Genomic DNA, 12,595 nt, shown 5'->3' with positions numbered 1-12,595 from the left:
CTGAATCATTCACTGAACAGATTTGTTAAAACACTGATTCATTCAGCAACCAAAAAGTGCTGTGTTGCTTTGAGATGCACACCAGTAAATTCTGCTTTGGTGGAGCAGAAATAAACAAAATAACTGGAAATACCAAAATTGAGGTTACTCTGTATAAACTTAAATATTATTGATTAAAAATGTTCTGTTCTATCAAATGAAAGTTCGAAACCATACAGTTTTGTTGCGCTGTTCGTCCGTCTGTAAGTAGAATTTAACCGACACATGGCCTCTGTCAAAGTGTTCTTCATTGCAGTCTATTATGGCAGACACCTGTACCATGGATTTTAATGGAGCAAAGATCGATGACCACAGGACATTATCTAAGACTAAAGAAATACAAAGATGGTTCACTCCTATACTTCTAAATGGGAGAAACTGCAACACGCAATATGGCGGAATAGTCCCGCCTTTTAAATGAAAAAGCCAGTTGGCAAAGTCATTGCATCACTGCAGCAGCCAGAAGATCCGGTTCCCATAGAAACCTGAGGCTAGACCAGCCATGCAGAAAAATTGCCTGAAAATTTTGCTTTTAAATGCTATTTGAGCATAAGAAACAACATTCATGGGGCAGTTTATTTCAGATTTTGTTGCTGATTTGAAATATGTAATCTAATTGCGAGTTCAGCAAGCAGTTTTTGAGATTTCAGGATGTCGGATGTCCCCATTCATTTTGATAGGACTTTGTTTAGTTTGAGCTGCCCAGAGGCATTGCAAATATGGCTACCGAGTGAACAGACTTTCCTTGAAAGGGACTTTGACATTATGTTCTAAAGCATCATTGTTGGTCCCACTCAAACGGCATGCTTTTAGGAGCGCTATTTGCATAGGAAGTAGCATCTGTTCATTGGACATTGTCCTGTCAATCATTGTATGTTTTGCACGTTATGGTGATTGAACAATCTTTCGAATGGGTGGAGGTTTGCAACATTCTGTGATCCATATTACTGACAAGTGCTTGTAATTAAAAACATTGTTTTACAGGGAACGCTTGTTCGATAGTCAGTGGATTCGTAATGTATTTCATTTGACATTTATAAGTGCGTTTCTTGCACATTGTATATGTAAATATTGTAAAAGTACAGTTATGAGCTTTGTAAATTATATTCAAATTTTTTTCAGTAGCTGTTTTAAGGGGCAACATTGCAGACAGACACATATTTTAGTGATATCTGATATCTGATTCCCCTCTCTTGAAAGTTATTGTCTAACATTGACTGAAAAAAACAACGTATCTCTACATGTATTCAAGAACTGATCTAGTCTGTTGCACTAATATCCTAATAAACTAATTTATCAGTACCAATGAAGTACAGAAGTGATCTTGGCTGCTCTGGAACCTCTTTTTGTCCTGCGTCGGATCTTAGCTGATGTCAGAAGCGCAGGGCACATGTGCGGCCTCAGCATGAGACGCACGTTATAAGGCAGTAAAAGAAAGACTTACCCAGTGAGGGGGAGTCTGTTCATACTGTTCCCCATCAACACTTGGAAAGTGATCAGAGGCAACACATGGGGGGAGAGGAGCTGTTTGATTTAATTAGAATAAGCCAAGAGAATAGGGTGTGTGTTTCAGTTGGAGGGGGATTTGAAACCATCCACACATTGCTTGAGGATCATTACCGAAGCTTATGAACTTTGTATTTCATTGAATGATTGCTATTTGATATGAATGTGTATTTGCCACACTGAAACTCTAAGATTAGAGGTAAATTCTGATGTCTTTGTTGGTCCAGGGGAAACCACAATTAATCAGTTTCCTGCAAACATTGCAGTCGGGAAGGAGAGAAATAGCCATTTTGCTGAGTGATTTCCCTGTCTAGATCTGAGATCTCAAGGGTGTATATCCATTTCTCTTTCCTTATGCTCTGAACTGAAGCCTTATAATCATCTCAGAATTGTTCTTTGGAGGAAACAGATTGCGTGCAATTCCGTGCACTTGCCATATCTTACCAGAAAAAGCATTTATTTTCTGAAGTTATGGTTGGATGTGCCACAGGCCAATTCTTACCCCTCCTTGCTTTGAATGGATGACAGATATTCAACCTAGGCTTGTTGGAAATACGTGCCTCTACTTATAAATGTGCAAATATAAAAATGTTCCTTTAAAATACAATTCACTGTAGTTTTCAACTGAAACGAACAAAAAAGACAGTACAATGGCAACAACTATTTTTTTTACTTTTTACACAAATTTTGATTGGGCAGATAATTCATAAATAAAGACCATTTTCGCACAGTTCCTTGCACAATATTTAAAATACTTTTACACTGAAAAATTTGTTAAGACTGCATTTTGAAATAATTTTCATTCAGAAATAATTGCAAGTAAATAACTATAAAGAAATGGGAAGTAACACATTGAATTAAACATGAAATTTCATAAAACGTTATTTCATAAAAAGGTTAAAAATTAAGTTTTCTTGTAAAATGTATTCCAGTGATCTTTTTTTTGCTATATATTTTTACAATGTATTTTAGCACATGGTTTGTAAACTTATATATTTTGATGTTTGAATCACATAAGCAGTTCCATTTGATTGGCTTTTCTGATCTAGTAAACTTGCTTGGTAGCTCACCTAGTAAAGCACTGAGATGTGGAAGTAAAAGTTCAAAGACTAATTTGCATTTTCTTTCAGTTAGATTTAGGGTAGGATTCATTGAAAGGTGGTACATTATTTTCAAATACGATAAAGCATTTACCTTTTACCATCATTCACTGGACATTTCATTTCTTAAACTGCCACAATATGCTGAAAATGACCAACTTAAAAACGAATGTAGCCAGATTCACAGATTCATCTGTTTTGGCTAAAACGGCATGCTTTTAATGCCACTAACTGAACAATGCTCCTGAAGCATTGTGAATGTGCAACTTAAGTAGTGTGATATCATTTTGCATAAATGTCGTCACAGGCATGTTATTCCAATGGGCCTGGATTGCAGATGTTATAAAAACAAGATTAACATTTCAAACTTCTTTTGCACTCCAAGATAGGTTACAAAAAGCTCTAAGTACACTTTTTGTCTGCAAAATGTTCTGTTTTTGATTAGCTTACCTAAACGTCTCTATTGTTCGATTTTGGAAACGGCTCCCTGGCAACTTTGGTTACAGCCAAACCATTATATCTAAGTGCTCCAGATTGCGGCTTTTCTCCTGGGAAAGGCTTGTTTTTTCCATCTATGAAGCTTGTTCTTGCTAAGTCATTTGACCAGGTGGTGATACTCGTCTTGAGTGAGGTTACCATATACCCCTTCAATGTACAGTATGTTTATTGAAATGCTACATATCATCTTTGTGTTTTGGTTTTTGTCTATGTCTGTGTGTTTTATATGAAACACTAATTAAACTTAGCTTAATACACCAAACCAAACTAGTGAGATGTATACAGATCACTCAAAAGATTCTGAGTGCTTCACTCTACTTTCACCTGAACTGCTCATTCACTCAGTAATACTATCACTGAATCATTGAGCGCTACATTGAGAATGCTCCAAATGGAGTGTTCAGTGCTTGGTCTGTTTCTAAAAGCTCTTGACAGCGTATTTATTAGCAAATTTCAGTGTGGTGGCACTTTGGCTTTGTGGCGTATTTGACCTCTCATGGCCAGTAATGGTAGCCATTCTCAAGCATCAGTACTTTCAAATGGACTGGAAACATGAAGGCTTGTAGATAAGGTCAGAGTTTGGACAAGTTAGTGTAAAATTCTACTGAGGCACAGTTCCTTTTCCTTAATAGAAAGGTACATTTCAGCATTAACCAGCCCATTAACGTCTTAGAAGTAAAAACATTTTGGTAGCTTGTATTGGTCACAAAATTTAGTATTACTTAATTTAGTATTAAAATAATCCACCCAAATACAAAATATTTATTCTTTAGAATCTCAGAATCTGAAGCAGTTGTCAGAGACTTCAGTGTTTTATATCAAGCGGTCTTAATACCCAGTTTAGTGTGTATGGTGGCACAGTGTGCTGTAACCTGGGAGACATGGGAACCTGAGATGTGGCATCTCAGTGTTCAACATTTGTTAAACAGTGCGTCACTGCTTATTAATAATTCAGAGATCTTGTCTCTCTCACCCACTCTCTTTTCCTGTTACATCTCATTCCTCGAGAAAGAGCACATTGCATACCCAACCCTGATCATAACAGGGAAGACCGCAGGTTGTTTCATTTATTCACTGCAGCTTTTTCTTTTTTTAGAGCAACAGTGTGCTTGGAAGGTAGTGGCAAAATAATTGTATTTTTATCTGTTAGTGTAAATTTGTATAGGCTACATAATAAAATATTTATGTAGTTGATATATATGATTAACAATTTATTTTGTATATATTTTCATGTTTATATATATATACTCTGAAAACAGTAAAAATCCTGCATAGCTTTCACCAACTTATGAGGAAACCTGTGTGTCTGGGGTGTCTATCATGAGAAATGTCTCACCTGAACTTGTGGGGTCACTGCTTTAGCCCAAACCTTGTTATTTCTGGATTTTCCCCTGATTGGGGAAGGAAATTTGGAAACATTTCTACTCTTTCTATTTTTTGCCGCAGTGACAAACTCCATATTTCCAGTTACTTTCTTAGGAAACCTCATATCCTATTAAACCTGTGCCACAGAGAGACCATAAAAACCAAACTAGCATGTGCCTGTGTGGAGAGAAATGTCCGGAAAGCTACATTACAACATTTCTTAGGATTACATCATTGTTGTCCAAACTGGAGGACAAACTCTTCATTCACTTACCTGATGATGGAGGTTGTTTTTACTCATGAGATCTTTCATCATCCCATGTTAGCTGGGGGTTTTATCTTTTTCCTATGTAGTGAACTGGGGCTGGTAAACCTCCTGTGAACCAGTGGCAAATTCTCTAGAAGATATTTAGAGTTGGCATCGGCATCAACCTTGAACTCATTCTTGATGTCTTAAGCTGTTTTATTTAAGTGCACTGAGTGTCTTTACACACTGAAGAAATTAGTAGTAATTGCCCTCAGAAGTGTAATCTCGGTCTTCATTCAAACACGGTACAGATGACAGCTAAAGACCGTGTGTTGGCTACCTTGAGCTTAAAGAGTGAGTCACTGGTAAAGCACGCTGATAAGGGTTTTTATAGGACCTCTTAGCTTTAGGGTTTTACAAATGTACTATATGAATGGCTATCTTTGTAGAAAATTGAGCTTTACAAGTCTAGTGTAGTTTAATACCTTGACAGGGCATACAGATAGTCTCAGTAAGTGGTTCAGGATTTTACATTGGACATTTTAATATTTGAAGCTTTTAAGGATTTGATATGTATAAAACTCAATTTATACAATTTATACAACTTCCAGCATTCTTTTTCTTTAATGGATGCTCAGTGAATTAGTTTTAGATACAGACAAATCATCCAACTGAAATGATCCTTCTTTGCTCATCTGTCACCTGGTTTTTCAGACTTAGCATAGCTGAACTGTCATAAAAACCAACTAAGCCAGTCTCATATCAGTCAGGATCTTTTACTAAGACCCGCCTGCCACCTTCACCGTTAAACCAACCAACTCCAGCCTCTTGACGACAGCTGGTTTGCTAAAAGCAGAAAGCCCAAGGAGGTCTGGCACTGTGGTTGTCTAATACTGAAAACTGAGCGGGAGTGAATTCCTTACCCATTTAGTCTGCGGAAACTGTGGCAACTGCTCATCCGTATTCAGTCATTTCAGACCCATCATAAGCATGGGTTTTGGTGAAAGATTTTCTCATTTGTCCCTCAAATAGAGCCAAGTTTCTTAAACTGATATATCCTACTCTGTGATGGTTTCTGCCTCATATTCATAGGTAATCATGAATGCACTCTCATGCCATTTTAATGTTTCTAAAAAAAATAATAATAAGACTATCAGCAGTTTGAATGTTATGAAGAAGATTCTCAAATACTTCTGTGGTCTGACATGATGCTGAGTTTGCCTTTGTGCCTATGTAGAAATGCTGTGTGGTGAATAAGACTGCCGGCCCCCCACAGGTTTTCCTCAGACGCCTCTGTCAATCACTCAGTCTGGCCTCTGTTTATTCTGTGCGATCCTGATGGAGAAACCGTCAGCTCCTCCAGCCCCCTCAACAACCTCTTTATGCTATGTATTTTAATAAGCCGTTAAATATAGGAACGAGACACATTGTGTGGCAATGCATTGTGGGCCTCAATGACCTCAGAATCTGTTTAAATTGGCTCAAAGTGGCCCCCAAGTGCCTCACAATCTCTGCTGCTTTCATTAGACCCAACATTGGGCCGACCACACTTCACAAACACACCTATAGGAGGTCTCCTGATCCTAGAACTGCAGGTTTGGGGTTTCAACCCCAGATTGAACTGATTTTTTATTTAATTTTTTGGATCCTTAATGATCACTTACCTATTACAAATCAGTTTCAACACATTCTGTGTGACTCTAATGAGATTTATATTTCAGATTACTCAAGCAGTACTGATGATCATTGTGGTCTTTGTCCTGGATGTCTTTGGACATGTGATTTGTGTGTTAGTGTTACCCTTTACACATGACATGCTAAGAACGTATCACATGTTAATGAAAGTCTTGGGTGATTAGGACAGACAGCATGGAGCCCCGCCGGTCAACTGTGTTTGTGGGGTTAATTATTTGTAAATGCCAACCATTAGAGGCACCAAACCACTCAGAAGTGTCCACACACATCCACACATATTGGTTTAGGCTGTAGATGTATGTCTGTGTAGTGTTATCATTTGCAATAAAAGTTTTATTTTAAAAATGTTTTGGTCTTCTACATCTTTCACAAACCTGTTGACTCATTGTGGCCACTAGAGGGAGCCATGTTGAACAGCTTTGCAATGAATGAAAACAATCATGTGGTTTCATCTGGAGGGCTTCTTCCTTGTTAAAAAATTACACTGAAGTCCAGATTCAATATTTATATTCTTCCTTCAGTGAGTTCTGTGCATCTCACTGGAGAACTCTTAAACCAAACTGACAAGGACAAATTGCATTTGTAATCCACTTATGTATAGAGACCACAACGGCCCACAGTGATGATCTGCCATCATTATGCATTGAGGTTTGGATAATACAGACTTTACCAACAGCAACTCTAGTCAGTGCAAGTGCAAAGACTCCTGAGGTTCGTTGCGTTTCCAGCCAAAGTAGTATAATTTCCTAATTGTGCTAGTGCACTTCTTCAGTGGCGTATAAAATATCATCCCAAGTCTGACCATCTGTAGCAGATTGCTTCACAGAGGATTCAGCCTTCACACATATGACAAGAGGAGAGATGCTTTCCAAACACATGCTCCAAACTCCTGTCTGGCCTTTTTGTCTGAGCATTATCATTCTCTCTGCTCAGAATTAGTTGCTAAGTTTTACTCTTTAATATGGTTTTAATAAAGATCAACTGCTTTAATGTTTTTTTTGGGTGGTTTTGGTTTGAACTGACTTTAATATTATGTGAACATCCAAACTAAATGTTTGTGTTGGGATTGTAGTGTCAAGGAAGAAGGCCTTATCCTGCCACCTGGGCCCCACTCTTCCAAATACGAATGATTCTGTGCTACATGCCATTACTGTTGGTACCAAAGTCTCTTTAAGCCATATTTGTAATGTACGTAGCTATGTACAGTTATTCGAGTACAACTGTTTATAATGACATTATAGGTTTATTATTATGGTCCAATCATAGTTTATTCTTGCAAAATAGGATTAAACGTTCATATGTGTGTGTTCAAGACTAAATAAAGTTGTTGCGATATTTAGTGTTACGTTTTCTTTCTTTTTTTATCCTATTAAGTGGCTTATCTCTAATATATTAATTCCTCTGATGGGACCCACTCGATCTGAATATGACTGGAAATAAAATATATTTTCCATTAGGAAACCAATGATGTTTAATTGCTCTTTTACGCAAAAACATTTTTCAAGAGATGTCTATATTACTATAGAATAGTCTTTTGATGTTTTATTCACTACATTACTGAAGCTGTTAGGACTATCTGAATGTATCAAAGATAAGGCACGTTAGAATAATGGGAAAGATATGCATATGGAGTGTGTTTTGAAAAGGCGTAGTGTATGAATAAAAGCCTGTACAACATGTGAAAACCGCTTACTTTTTACTGCCCTGACTGGGGGAAGCCTCTCCTTTCTGAAGCAAACGCACCTCTTTCTCATGCATTCCAGCTGTCTGTGAGAGGCAGTGAGGGAACCGTAGATCTGCATTGGTGTCTATGTCATAATATTGTGCACTACAGTGTTAATGCCATTTTGACAGTCTGCTCTTCTCCTGTTTTGCAGGTGTAAAGAAATCTTGGCAAGATGACTCTGTTTAATGGCTTTGGGAAAAACACATGTGGACAGTTCCGGATGTGGGTATTCTGGAGGCTAAGGATGCTATTTGTGCTTTGCTTTTTAGTGGAACTGTTAACTGTAATTGTTGGTGGTGAGGGCACACCAGGTATTTTGGAGCTCCAGTTAGATGAGGAGCAACCTGCGGGGACAATAGTGGGCGACATTAGTGCTGGTTTGCTACCTGGAGATACAGCTTCTCTATACTTCATCTCTGATCACGAAGGCACCAGCATCAGCAGTGATCTCCACATTGATGAAACCACAGGCATCATCAAGACTGCAAAGCGACTGGACCGAGAGGAAAGGGACCATTACAGTTTTATAGCAGTAACTATGACAGGTTTCACAGTCAAGGTCTCCATCACCGTAAATGATATCAACGACCATGCCCCGGCATTCCCCAAGAAGAAAGCCACTTTGAAGATCCCAGAGCAAACGGCGGTGGGAACTAAGTTTTCTCTTGAGCCAGCCACTGATGCGGATAAGGATCAGCTTACTGTACAAGGATATCAGATCAAAGAAGGCAATGTAGGACAAGTGTTCCGCCTCGAGACCAAAAGAGCAGCAAATAAAGTCCTTTACCTTGACTTGGTGGTCAATGGAGTCTTGGACCGAGAGAAGAGGTCCTCCTACTCCTTGGTTTTGGAGGCCTTTGATGGTGGATCTCCAAGGAAAACTGGTCATATGACTCTTGATGTTTTGGTGCAGGATATCAATGACCATGCCCCGACTTTCAACCAGAGTCGCTACAATGCCATAATCTCTGAGAGCCTTCCTCAGGGAAGCAACATCCTGCAAGTTTTTGCAACAGATGCTGATGAAGGAGACAACGGTCTTGTGTTGTATGAGATAAACCGGCGACAGAGTGACCCAGACAACTACTTCGTCATCGACCCTCGCTCTGGAATCATTACGCTCAATAAGCTTCTAGACTATGAGGTGAGGAAGGTTCATGAGTTGGTCGTCCAAGCCAGAGATAATGCGAGCCATCCAGAGATCACCAATGCCTTTGTTACAATTCATGTGCGAGATTACAATGATAACCAGCCAACCATGACCATTATCTTTCTCAGTGAAGACGGCTCGCCCCAGATCTCAGAAGGTGCTCAGCCGGGCCAATACGTTGCAAGAATCTCTGTCTCGGATCCTGATTATGGCGAGTACTCCAATGTCAATGTGTCTCTTGAAGGAGGTGATGGGAAATTTGCCCTGACCACCAAAGACAGTATCATCTATCTCATCTATGTAGACCAGACTCTGGATCGGGAAGAGAGGGATTCTTATGAGCTTTGTGTCATGGCTACTGATTCTGGAACCCCCCCGCTTCGTGCAGAGTCCTCGTTCACGATTCATGTCACTGATGTCAATGACAATCCGCCTCTCTTTGACCAACAGGCTTACAAGCAGACCATACCAGAAGTGGTCTACCCAGGTAGCTTTGTGCTGCAAGTGACTGCCAGGGACAAAGACCAAGGTCCCAATGGTGATGTCCGCTACAGCATCCTACCAGACAAGAAGACTCACGCCAGTTGGTTCACCATTGACCCCATCACAGGTATCATAACCACTGCAACCAAGCTGGATTATGAGATGGACCCAAAGCCAACTATCAAAGTAGTGGCCACTGATGGAGGAAGACCGCCGTTATCCTCCACTGCTCTGGTAGAAATAGGCCTCCAGGATAGTAACGATAATGAGCCAGTGTTTGAAAGCAGCTTCTACAATGTTTCAATCAAGGAGAACACCTCAGCAGGGACCTGCTTCCTTGAGGTAGGAATGATTATGTATTCCTTTTGTTTGTGTTTCTGTGATTATTTCTCTGATAATTCACGACCATGATTTTGTTCAGGTTTTGCACTGCTAAATGTAACTGAAACTTTTACTAGGGCTGGGTATCCAATTCGATTTCTTTATTTTGATTATTGTCAATTATGATTTACCAGTGCTACCTTTGGCTATGACAGAAATAACTATTTTACATACCATCCGATATGTCTTGAAATATAATTTTAAAAGTTTTGCATATATTTGTTTTAGTTATTTTATCTTGATTGAAAGATTCATGGTTGTGGAGCATTAAAAATTCGTAATTTCACTCACCAAGACAATTTGTAATTATGACACACAATTAGCAGATGTTATCCTCTCACAGAGACTTGCAGAAAGAGTTTCTTAGCAGATGGTAAAATTGTGCTTGGTTGTTCTTTTGAAATGTTGGTTTAAGTCTGATACCATGATAATTGTTGCCACCATGTGGCAACTGGGCCAACTGTGTTCTCAAGCTGTTTTTACCCCTGTGGAAAAGAAATTAAAATTAGGGCATGTATTCTTTTTTCCTCCATTTATTTTTGCCAATAATAAGTAATTCCAGACTTCAAAGGACCTCCGTAATGTCCATTTTCAACAGAAGCATCTGTTAAAAAATACCCTCCAAAAACAAACTCTGTTAGATAAATACTGGAATTCCACATTGTTGCTGGTTCATTTGACGTATATTTGGAAAGAGTTGCTGGTCAGTGTTTAATGGAATTTGTATGTGGGTTCACAGTATGGAGAAGAAGTAGGAGAGAGCGAAAAAGACAGACAGAGAAACAATAAGAGAAATAAGATTTGCCACACACATAGAGGTATGTATAAAGACAGGAATAAAAATGAAGCTGGAAGTGAACAATAGAGACTACAGCAGACAGTGAATCTTGGAAACAAAAGGACATTAGAAAGACTTCTATGAAACCAGAAGATATGAAAGTTTAGTAGATAGCCATTTAATCAGGGCACAGCAGCACAGTTGGTTTTTCAGTACCCTTATACTGAAAACCATAAAATAACCACTGGTTTTTCTCAGTAATATTTCCTTATGGTCTCATTGGACTAGGCTAGGATAGTTTTTTGGTATTTTGGCATGTGTACCACCAATGGTCACTGATTCTGATCCACTAAGTGACAGGACATGCATGGCTTCTCTAGTATTTTCTGCCCTAGGCATTGTAGGCTTTAAGTTAATTACTGAAACATTATTTGTCCCATTAACATTTTCATACAACTGGAAACTTTGGAGTGGGCAGTAATTTATTATAAAACTGATGAGTGAATTCACTAAACAGTAGCACCATTTCAGAACATATTTCAGCACAAAAAAACATACTTTACATCTTTTTCGTGCACCACCTGCCATCTAGTTTAACCAGATCCTAAATGGACTAAAATTATACTATAACATTATTTCAGTGCAAACATGTCTCCTTTTTATGTATATTAGGATTATTTGTGCCTTTACTTTGCACATTTTGCTTGGCATAATTATAGTCGCACTATTACAGATGTTTGGGTAAATTTTTAGTTGACCATGGCTGTAGAAAATCATCACACAATTCTGAAGATCATTATATCCAAGATGGGGAATTCTTGGCTTGCCTTTTGTGTTTAGAGTTTGCATAATCCTTCCTGAGATATCATAGCAAAACACACAGCATATAGAAATAAATGCATAATTTCTTAGTGAATTTTAATTAATAAAGAAGGGATTTGTGTTTTGTTAGTGTTTATATAATAACTGATGTTACATAATATACATTTTAGCACACCTCAGAATAAACATGCATTTGTCTATTGGAAAGACTTTGATAAGTAGTTGTGAATGAGAGATTGGATTGATGAATGTATATTTTTAGTAGTTAAAATTTCAACCACTATCCCCCCAACACAAACACTCCAAAAAAAAAAAAAGCCTGTTTAACTAAGCTTATCTATAGAATAGAATGGTGTATTATTTACACACCGCTGAAAGAGAAAACTGCCTTTTATTTATATTTCGGTTTCCTTTCTTCTCCCGCGAGTAATTTCTCATGGAAGCAGTCTGCTCTAGTTTTCTGTTCATTGTTCTGGCCATCCGACAGATTTTGTGATTAGGGCGTGCAAACCAATCCCTGTTTGGGACAGTCCCTGTTATAGCGTGTTGGGATAAGAATGACCCTTCTGTATGTATTGGACTGAGGTCTCTCCACCCAATTGGCTCATGTACTGTATCAACCTTTGGGCTTTTCCAATAGAACCATTACACTTGCACTTTTACACTGATCTCAGAACAGATTTTGTTTTCATTGAAGTGTAAGAAACTGATTCCAAGCCAGTGTACATTGTCCATCCATTACTAAAACCAAGGTCAGTTCCCTTATGTTCACATCTGATAATAAGTCTCTTACTTTTTGGTCTGA

General features: G+C 38.5%; 1 protein-coding gene across 1 annotated transcript in view; it reads left to right on the top strand.

Moving 5' to 3' along the window:
* The window catches only part of dchs1b (dachsous cadherin-related 1b), a 94,606-nt gene that overhangs the window by 1,826 nt on the left and 80,185 nt on the right, over positions 1 to 12,595 (top strand). The window contains exon 2 of the mRNA XM_059540066.1: positions 8,328 to 10,151. Within this exon, the coding sequence (XP_059396049.1) occupies positions 8,349 to 10,151 (1,803 nt within the window). The 5' untranslated portion in view covers positions 8,328 to 8,348. The remainder of the gene's footprint in view (positions 1 to 8,327; positions 10,152 to 12,595) is intronic.

Source organism: Carassius carassius, chromosome 45, assembly GCF_963082965.1.
Source record: "Carassius carassius chromosome 45, fCarCar2.1, whole genome shotgun sequence".
Classification (NCBI taxonomy): Eukaryota; Metazoa; Chordata; class Actinopteri; order Cypriniformes; family Cyprinidae; genus Carassius; species Carassius carassius.
This window is presented reverse-complemented; position numbering and strand designations above follow the sequence as displayed.